Source organism: Hyposmocoma kahamanoa, unplaced genomic scaffold (assembly GCF_003589595.1).
Source record: "Hyposmocoma kahamanoa isolate Upper Pololo Valley unplaced genomic scaffold, ASM358959v1 100021, whole genome shotgun sequence".
Classification (NCBI taxonomy): domain Eukaryota; kingdom Metazoa; phylum Arthropoda; class Insecta; order Lepidoptera; family Cosmopterigidae; genus Hyposmocoma; species Hyposmocoma kahamanoa.
In genome coordinates this window covers 17,844,578-17,855,092 of record NW_020653200.1, presented here as the reverse complement: position 1 = coordinate 17,855,092, position 10,515 = coordinate 17,844,578, and the positions used below count along the sequence as shown (strand labels likewise).

The window sequence follows — 10,515 nt, the reverse complement described above, 5'->3', positions numbered from 1 at the left end:
AATATGATTTCATTAATTTGTTTGTGATCTAACTAATTCTAAGCCCTGATAACAGATTTTCAAAAAAAATTATTTTAATTTATGTACATGTTTCATTATTGTAGGTGCGCATTGTTTTTGAAGACAGTTCAATTCGACCGTAATCGCAATCCTTTCATTTGGTCGTCTGGCAATAATAACAAGTAGTACTTAAAATTTAACAAAGTTTGCAAGAGTGTATAGTAAAAAATTGCCCTCTGAAGCTTGTCTCGTTTATAAAAATAAATAGAACCAACTTTTACCACTAAATGCAGAAAAACTGGCCTTCGTCTACCATAATTTGTCTATTGAAGTTTGAGTACTAAATTTGTAGACATTGTTATCTAATTTCATAGTTCTTTCTACAAGTAATAAACAGATTGTGAACGATCCTGTAGTTGCTGTTTATCTTATTACTATAATCATTAATCAATTTATTTGGCGTACTGATTATGAATTTTTATCAGTTTTAAACATCCGGTATCCGGCCGAATATTGTTCTGCTATCCGATATCCGGCCAGGCAGTAAAAATAGGCCGAATATTGACTATTTACCGGATATCCGTTTCATCTCTAATTTTCATTACAGAAACTTACCAAAACAATATGAGCCCCATGTCAGCAATGAACGAGCAATATGAGTGTGCTCATTCCACTGGTCCCTACATACCAATATCCGAGTGCATTACTGGAGTTAGAGCACAGGTAATTTAATTTCATATTATGTACCTACCTTATAATACAGGATTGAAAACTTGATACAAGAAACATACCCTGAACCTTTGTGCGAACAGGAACACATTTTAAACGAGTCTAACTTTTGGATTTATTTAAAACTTCATTAGAGGTTTTTCAGTAATTATAAGCTAGAAAATAAGTGTACGTTTTCTTTTTATGGAGGCAATCCATCCCGTTTCTCATAAACATTCAAGTTCTGTTCAGTAGGCAACTAATTGTAGGGTACACAGAAGTGTCACAAAGTGCAAATAAATGAATCAGGTGTTAAAACTCTCGTGTACTAGCAGGAAGATCAATATTCAAAACAAAATCTGTCCAACCGTGTTGGATACACTAATGATAATATTATGAAGCCAATACGTAATTTACCTTAACCACATTTGGTTTCAACTCTATTTTGTTTGTGTAAAAAAACTATTTCAAGTGCCATTCTATATTTAACCTAAGGCCCTGTGTACATCAAAATGAACAATAAGATATGAAGTGATTCAGACCTAGACGATATTCTTCCAATGATGATGTAAACGCGTAGTGTGCATTATAATCAAGATATCGCGTTCAAATTTAGCGCTATATGTATATCTTATTTGACAATTTTTAAAATACTATAAAAATTGTGTTTTTCATACAAAACTGAGGGCATACTTTCTTGTGCCTAATGCATGTAATTAATTATATTGTAGGTCAATGCATTTAGTGCATTTTAAAGTACTTTGGGCGTATAGCGTTTTTCCCATTGAAACAATTTTTGCTGTTTGCCGATCTAAATAAGCTTAAGTCACGAGATGATACTAGCTTAATAAAAAAATATTATTACGTTATAATGAAGTCTGGAATCAACAACATCATCGAGACCTTCGTTGCAGCTGATATCGTAGCAAGAAATGGAATTAGTTGATGTGTGTTGCAAACAAATTATTTAGTTGCCTCTACCACGAGTTTACTGTGACAGTTGTCGGTAGTGAAACAACATTTAGTATACAAATATTTTACGCGGTCGCTAGCGATAACAGACACTAATCTTATGGTAGAGGTTCAGAATGTTCAGTGACGTGGAAAGTATATGCTGGATAGCGAGCCGGTTGCCTCCCTGTCCTACAGGATCTTGAAAACCTGGGTGCAAGTCATCTGTGCCAATGCTTATAAATCAAGCGGCCGATGAGTCGCAGAGCGTTATTTACGAGTTCACCGCGGGTTCTCCGCAAAATAAAGCAATAGTAACGACAAACACTGGAATAAAAATTCAAATAAATTAGTTATGCCGGAGGTGCTGCGCAAGGAAGGTAAATGAAAAATATATACTCAGACTGAGGAAAAGAAAACTCTTCAAAAGAAAAATGTAGAATTAAGTATTTGGATAAAAGTATACAGCGTCTTTTCTCAAGTCAAAGTTTTTAGTGTATCAAAGGGAGTGTTGCGCACGAACATAAATTATAAGATAAAAAATTGATTTTAATTGATAAGTAATACCAGTGTGGATGATTTTTGAAATAAAGAATGTTTTAGATTTTTTAGATTGTAATTGCTAAGAGACAAAATGTCAAACAAAACATTAGAATTAAAATATTAGTTAATAATGCAATCGACAACTTACTTGGTACTTGGTGTAACGGGCTGGTGTCCGCAACTCGATGTCAAGGCGCCTATTTTGCCTATCGACAACTTATGTGAATTTCGAATAGCTCTGAAACTTGGATTTTAAATCATAATGCATATAAGCAATAATAGATGCAATATTCGTTGAACATCTAAACATCTAGTGTCAAAAATCTCGTTACTTTATCCATAAAGTATTGAGTATAGTAAATGTATTTTGAAGACAGATCGTGAGGTCTGATTTTACACCCACTTTTTATTGTTTATCAATCAAACACAATCTGAGTATCCACGTGTATCTGTGTGTGCGCGTGTCACTGTTTGTTCAAATTGAAGCACATTTCAAGACCAATGCTCGATGCCATTCCGATTGTGGCAGCCTGCATAAATATGGATTTAAAATTTAAATTGATGCTACGAAGTTGCAGCAAAATTTGCAACGCTTTAAAATTACAGTTTGACGTAAGCAGCCGTTACCCTACCGGAAAACGAAAGAAAGGAGATGCGAATTGGTGTCATTTTGAAAGGTCAATTTGCGTCACTCTGAACAAATACTTATTTATTTGGTTGAAATTACGACGTATGTTCTTTTTTACATTATTTTTTTAGGACACTCAGAGAGCGTTCACTTTTGATCCGAAGAACATAGTAATGAGTACTCGGACACCATTTGATCGGTCAGACAACAGGAACTACCAGATGTATATGAGCCAGCCTCACATAAAATTAAATAATACAGAGTTTTCGGAAAATGAATCGAACCTCAGCGATGAAGAGTGCAAATCGCTTAATGCTAGTCAATCTAATATAAGTAAGTGTTCCTTATTCTAGCTTTTCTGTGATTTTGTTTTGTCTACTATCTTTTGCCTGACATGCAAAGTAATTACTCCGTACTTTTTTTATTGCTGATAGTAAGTACTTCTAGTTTAATTCAGATAATTGCTGTGCAAACGCTAAATAAATATATCAATCGATTTTTTGTGTGCTGACTTCTGTATTAAGTGCAATTTCGTTGTTTTATTTTCTATTTTAATTTTGAGCGGTTACACACAGCGAAACAAACGCGATGCATACGCGATGCAGTAGCGACGCAGTCGCTAATCGTCGTATCTTTACATCACATACACTTGGGATTCATAGTTGATTGCATCGATGCAATCGTGGATTTATATCGATGCAGTCACGCGTTTCTATCGATGCAGTCGCGCATTTGCATCGATGCAGTCGCCTATTAATCAAGTGCAGCGATGCAATCGCGCGTTTCACGGACCGTCTGCATCGCTGCCAAAAGTCGCCGTGTGTAAACACTCTTATTGTCAATTTTTAATTTCATATTAAGTCACAGAATGTAATTACATGTTTCAGGAGATTGGTCGGTTGCGAAGACTTTTACAAAATTAGCGATAAGTCCAAACCGGAATGGTATATCGAGTGAAGGTAAGTTATTTTTCTGTGTCATTTTAATCATTTCCGAAAAGTAAATTCTACAGTATAATCTGTTGAATTAACAGGTCCACCTGTACCGCCACGGCCACCAAAAACTTTAATAATGAGTAGAGATTTGATACAAAAAGACCCTTTCCATGGACCTAAATTTCAAGAGCCAATTGAATCGCAGGATACTATTTCGGTGAGTACATTTGGTTCAGAAATGCAATTTTCCTGCTTTTTGCTTAAGCAGGGCCTTTATACATTTTATTTTGCCATTATATTAACTCGAAGTATGCATAGTATGCAAAAGTTTACAAACCTTGACACACATATATAATTTATATGCATTGTTTTGTGGTTGGTCTCGGGATGAATCTGATTTCCATAAAATCAAGTCGGTTTATTCCATAGCTCAAGAAGTATCCTGTTCATTTATTTACATATATTTACAAAAGCAACACGTTCAAATTAATATTCAATTCAAATCCATTTATTCGTTTTAAATAGGGTACAGTACATTATAATATAAATGTTGATGGTAAAATTTAATTAGAACTTAATCCTATTCAGCCTTAGATAAAAACATGCAAAATAATAATAAACAATTAAACATTGCATAAGTTAATTTAATTAATACAGGATAAGTTATAACGGCGGACGTCATAATTTAATTAGATTAGATAAATAAATAATTGTAAAGAAATGTATGGATCGATCAATTAGTCTTTATATTTCATAAAATTGCCAACTGAGTAGTCGTCAACGATTTTCTATTATTAAAATAACAAACTGCGTACGAGATTTCTGCCAATATAGTACGAGTGATTATGACCCAATATTGTGACTAGTTCAACAGCTTTATTTTGAACGTGTTAAAGATGATTTTGTTTGTGTCTAGCCCCAGCAGATACTACGACTGCCGAAGCGGCATGGCGCTCCACCTTCCCCTGGCCGGGTGCCTCTAACGCCAAATACGATGCGGCAGTCAGACGACGAAGAAGAACGCTCGCCTGGCTATCAGGTATTATTTTGTTTTCGTAGGTGGTTTTTGATTTTATTTCTATTTCTTTTTCTGCTTAAATTATTGTTCATGATCGGAAAAAGGTGCTATAAATCTATAGATATATGTATAGATATAACTGCAAGTAGTGACATGGGGTTGTTAAAACCACCAAATATGAATTAATTACTTTTTTCGAATTCTGGATTTCCGGAAATGGTTTTACTGCGTCGAAGGACAGAACTACTGGCCTAGGAAGTCGAAGTTGGATTTTAAAGTAATTCTAATGGTGACATGTAATAAAAATGTAGTAGATAACTGACCTTTTACCAAAGCAGAAAATGAAAAATAACGAGAATTGTCGCATTTATGAAACCTCGCATTAAAAATACGCAAAAAAATGGCACGTGGTCTACGAGTAAAAAAAGTTTGGGAACCTCTGTTTTACAGGATTATTAATCCGAACGTAACCTCTTAAAACGGCTCTCGTATTAGGGGTTAAAGTATGAAATTGCCGTTTCGCACTGAAAAATTAAAACAATTTTTTTTAAGATTAAATATATTTGTTTAATCAAAGTTTTTTCCCTTGTTGTCTATACATTTCTGCCATGTAATCGGAAGGTCATTTAAACCTTTGCGATAGAAGTCTGGAGACCTGGACTCCACAGCTGTGTGAAGGGATTTTTGTACTGCTTCCTGGGAATTTTATTTCCATTCAAAAAAAAAATCAAATTGCGGGAAAAAATGGTAGTCGGTCGGGGCGAGGTCCGACGAATATGTAGGATGATGGATAATTTATATCTGCAGGTCTTGTAGTAGTAAAACTGTTTCTCAAGCAGTGTGAGGTGTTGCGTTATCATAGAGCAATAACGGTGAAGCTGTTTTGCTGCGAGTTCCGTCGTCATTATTCAAACGCCATATGTCATATTGTGGGTATGCTAACATTAAACCATGACGTTTCGTGGTAGTTTGATACGGATCGGCTTCCATCATTACCTTCAATTCAACGTTATTTACATTTGTGACTGGTCTTCCTCGTGGTTCTTTCTTCAAGTCGTAATTTGCCGTATTGCCGGCGTTTGCCGTATTTGCGTATGCCGTATCCTCTCCAAATACAGCATTGACAGTTTCTGCTACGTTAACTCCATGTGGAAATTCGTATTCGAAAATTAGGTACTCAGATTTTCGCTGTATCTGTCTTCACGTTAAAAGCTGAATGTAAAAACAATTGAAAGTCGAACAATCAAATATCATATTTTTTAAGTTAAGCATGTTTTACTTTTCGTGTGAAAAACGTTTCACTCTGAAATCGGACACCATACAGGTTTAATTTTAATTTAAAGTGGCCAGTGAAATAAATCGGCAATTTCATATTTAAACCCCTATTATTACCAAAACAACTTTTGTTCTACGACACCCTAACGACATTTTGTTCTAAGGCCCTTTATTTATGGGAGACAGACAGGCATGTATGCGGGCGGCCTAATGGTTATTGATTAGTATGGAATATATTGTGAACGCTCTCGTCATTTCTTTTATTTCAGTCAATGCAATATTGCAACCTCCCGCCGAGCCTGCCGCCCGCCGTAGACCGCGCACTCAAGCCTCGCCACTCGAGTCACATCATCCACTTCAACCATTTCGGTGGACATGTAAGTAATAAAGGAGTGTGCTGGTATCTTGTTGTCGCGCTTTTATTTCGTTCTTAAGTTAAAAACATAATAATGAAAGCGTATCGTCCTTTTGAAGAGCCAATGATTTAGCCTCCTCCATTCCTCACGATCCTTAGCCAACTCATAAACCGCTCTCTGGCTGCTCTCTTTGACATCTCATATCTTCTCTTTTACTTACTTACTGTGATTCTCGGTCCTCCTCTCCTTCTTTTTCTGTATTGACCTTGTGTCTATATTGTCTATTATTTTTGCCGTGTATTTTGACGAATGTATGTATTGTGTACGAAACGACATTTATAAAACCCGATCGTGAACTGTAACGGCGTTTATCGTAAAATTGAATATCAGAATATGATCTACAGGGTACGCTGTTTCACTATATGAATCTCAAAAAACCAACTACGGGTTTTACTATGCGATTTCCAAGTGCTTTCTGTGTGGTTGCCGCCTACTGCTTCTCCGTAGAGAAGTATCCATGATGTACTGACAATATTCAATTATTTACAGAACATTTTATATTGAATCAATATAAATATTACACGCCAAGAGAAGTAGTGACGTTTTTGTGTGCGGCTCTATTTAAATACTGTTCATGAACGGTTTATTTTAAGGACTAACCAAAGACATCAGGGCCGGGACGTGGACGGGCCGAGACAGTGCGTCCGTGCCTCTTCAAGGGCTTTCTGTTCACACACGTCCGGGACGTGACTAGACCGTGACACAGTATCGAATTAACTGTCGCTGGTGACCAGTAAACGTCAGTACCCGATTCGTGAACTGTTTTACCGATAACTCCAGTGTGGTGAGACGTATTGACAATAAATTTTTACTAGTATTTCACAGTTTAATGCTTGGTAACTCAGTTTATACAGAACATACCTTACGATTTGTCGATAAAACAGTAATAATGTCAAAATTACAACTCGTGACGCGATTGTTGACATTGAATGCTTGCTGAAGATTTCTGCCAGAATGAATGCCATTACTATTTATTTATATTACCTATCAAAATGTTCGTCATCACGTGCTTTTTCTGATGATGTTAAAACATTAAAATTTAATTTAAAAAAAATTAAATTTATAATTATATATGTAAAATTATATTCATATAGTCGAACGTATAACCTCCTCCTTTTTTTTTTCAAGTCGGATAAAAATTACACGTCACGGCTTCGGCCCGGACACTGAAGTTTCGGCGCCGGGCCGGACACGGACGTGTGTGAACGAGTTCATACAAAATATACATAGCGGTACTTTTTTGAGCACGGCGGGTCGTCCACGTCTAAGCCACGGCCCTGATGTGTGTGGTTAATCCATTCGTTCACAATCTAATGGGGTATTTATTAGACGTGATAGGCGCCTTGACGTCGAGTTGCGGACAACAGCTCGTTACACCAAGTTCCAAGTAAAAGTGATTGCCTCAGTTTACTTACATGAACCGGTTGAAAATGGATCTGACGTTCATTAGTCCATATCTCATCTATATTAGATGAATTAATAGTTAAGTCTTGTTATATTGTAAAGTGCGTAGATTGATTTCTAAATACATTTAACCAATTTATAATGCATTTAACCATTTTCAACGAATTTCAACTATCGCTATTTGTCAAATGCGATTATTTTCGAAAAGTAAAATTCAAAATTTAAACATTTTGCATTGCCTCGTTCATATTGTTTGATTTTATTTGTGACTTACGTTGTTTGAATTTCAGACTTTGCAACTGTATCAGGCTGATGATTCTAAAGCTGACGGCCTTCAATATTTAGACCTGGATCTTCATCCCACGAAACCTGTTCCTTCAAAGGTATGTCGTAATTATATAGGTAGATCCAATTAAATTAACTAAAACTATTTTTAAGAGGAACCCCCGTAAAAAATGCGAGTAAAAAATCATCAATCCCATATATTTTGGTCAAGTAGCTATTAAAAGCACCGCATTTAGTAGCCCTATGGGAGAATGGTTGCTTCTCATTTAAGAGGACGGTGACGATCGCTGTGGCGGCATCGAACTATGATTTCAATTATTAAGTTACTTAAATTTGTAAATATTTAGTAGCAATACTTTTCGCCAAATGGGGAAAGAAAGATTTTACGAAACCAGCCGCCGTCGCCTGGCAAAACATGTGTGATAAATCTCCCTGCGACAATATTTAATTCAGTTGATAACTCTAAGTTTGCTTATTTGGTAATGAGTTATTGTTTAACATTTTGAAGAACAAGGACAACGATATAAAATTGCGTATATAGCTATCTGCCGTTTAATCCTTGCCGACAAGAACATGAACCAAAAAATGTCTTTTCATTTCGTTTGTCGCGCTCAATTTTTACGTTGATAAAATTACTGTGCAAATGTTTTAAAATCAGCTGTGATCATGCAGCCATGTTTGGCACTGTGTTAATCTTTTGCAGTCATTGGTCGCCAGCGCTCGCGATTACATAAAAATATGACGTCACGGTGCTCGCCATGTTTGCTATTGTGATAAAATTTTAAAATGCCCTTTTATCACTCGAATTTGACAGCAAAATGTGGATATAAAAGCTTTGTCGAGGCGGCGGCTTACGACGTGGGCAGCATGTCGTTGGAGGTTCTCTGTTCCTGGAAAACGTGTAATGTCTCCAACTCACATAGACCTAAACCTTCTCCTTAAAGACGTCACGTGACCGGCAATAAAGCGTATAATGGGCTTATAGCGATAAAATAGACCACAATGTTTTTGCGATTTTAAAGTGTGTTTTGTAGTAAAATAACCGTGCCCGCTAGGACTGTAAAATTTATTTTTACACGGTTTTTAAAATAAAACCTTTCCAAAAGAAATGTAATTTCACATCTATGAGGTGGGCCGTCTGTCAGTTTGCTGGCTTTAATGCCATATAAAAACAATAGTTAGTAAAATTCAATATAAATGTTATGTTATGTAATATAATGTTAAATTATTAGTGAATGTATACCTAAATAAAGAAACATTTTATTTTATTATTATTGTCCCTGAAAATTGTATTTCTAAGTATCTTCAATGTACAGAGTAATCTATGCTACATTTTTTTTCCAACATTTATTTATTTCAGATATTTTATGTATAGAAGTGGTTGGGAATTGATTAGATCGCGTCAGAATAAGTGAATTCTCATTTCACAGTGTCCGCAACTAATACTTCAATCTATCGGGCGTTAGGCGCCACCAAACCAAATATTTCTTATGGTTAGGTGACAATAAAATTCGTTAAACTATCTAAAAGATAAACTTTTCATACAGATATGGTTCTGTAAAAGGTCTGCATTAAACAACTTACTTCTAAATGTGTGATCTACCGCATACCAGTGATATAAATGCATAAATAATTTATTTCTTGTTTTTGTTTTAGCCTCAAGAAATACATCACAAGAAACTTAATATAGCTCACGGAAAGTCGCTCTCGGCTGTCAATACCTATTCTGCATATAAAACTGTAGATTTCGTAAAAACCAAGGCTTTTAACATCACAAGACAGGATGCAGAAGCTTCCAGAAGCAATCAGCAATAAACCAATATCGATAACCAGGTAACGTTGAAACGTGTTTATCGACAATTATTAAAAAGACTACAATTTGTTCTAAAAAAAAAAAACCAATCTTATTTATATTGTGAATACGCATTTCTACTATTTAAGATAATTTAGGAGAAAAGTATGATATCAAATTTTGTATTTTTTAAGCTTTTTTACGTAGTTTGGTCAATGAAGAGGGTCTACATGTAAAAGCTTATAATTAACAGTGGTGAGGCATCCATATACCTCGATTCCCACTTGCTTGCCTAACATTTTCCACGTATAATTAAAACACTATGAGACAGCGCGCATACCCCACAACTTAAAAACTTTACTCAAAATATTCATTAATAAACTTGTAGTAACCTGTCCTTGATAATACGGAGCTTCCCGATGGATCTTATTACCCAACCACAGCGCGAGTTAAGCCGGTATTTTTTATTTCATTCATAAAATTTACGCGCACACATCAAAAAGTCAAAAGTCCACTATAATACATTGGTAGAAATGACTCACCGGTAACCCGCTAATGAT

General features: G+C 35.5%; 1 protein-coding gene across 1 annotated transcript; it reads left to right on the top strand.

Moving 5' to 3' along the window:
* The first annotated feature begins 611 nt into the window (after positions 1–611).
* LOC113228118 lies at positions 612–10,186 on the top strand. Its single transcript, XM_026461296.1, has 8 exons — positions 612–723; positions 2,962–3,163; positions 3,718–3,789; positions 3,864–3,982; positions 4,682–4,804; positions 6,328–6,435; positions 8,169–8,261; positions 9,820–10,186. Exons 1-8 carry the CDS (start codon positions 625–627, stop codon positions 9,976–9,978), a joined length of 975 nt encoding a protein of 324 aa, XP_026317081.1. The 5' UTR covers positions 612–624; the 3' UTR covers positions 9,979–10,186.
* The last annotated feature ends 329 nt before the right edge of the window (positions 10,187–10,515 follow it).

Excerpts from the sequence above, each read along its gene's own strand:
- LOC113228118 (XM_026461296.1), top strand. The coding sequence starts at position 625 with ATGAGCCCCATGTCAGCAATGAACGAGCAATATGAGTGTGCTCATTCC. Across the intron at positions 724-2,961 it reads TTACTGGAGTTAGAGCACAG|GACACTCAGAGAGCGTTCAC; the intron begins GTAATTTAATTT and ends TTATTTTTTTAG. Across the intron at positions 3,983-4,681 it reads AATCGCAGGATACTATTTCG|CCCCAGCAGATACTACGACT; the intron begins GTGAGTACATTT and ends GTTTGTGTCTAG.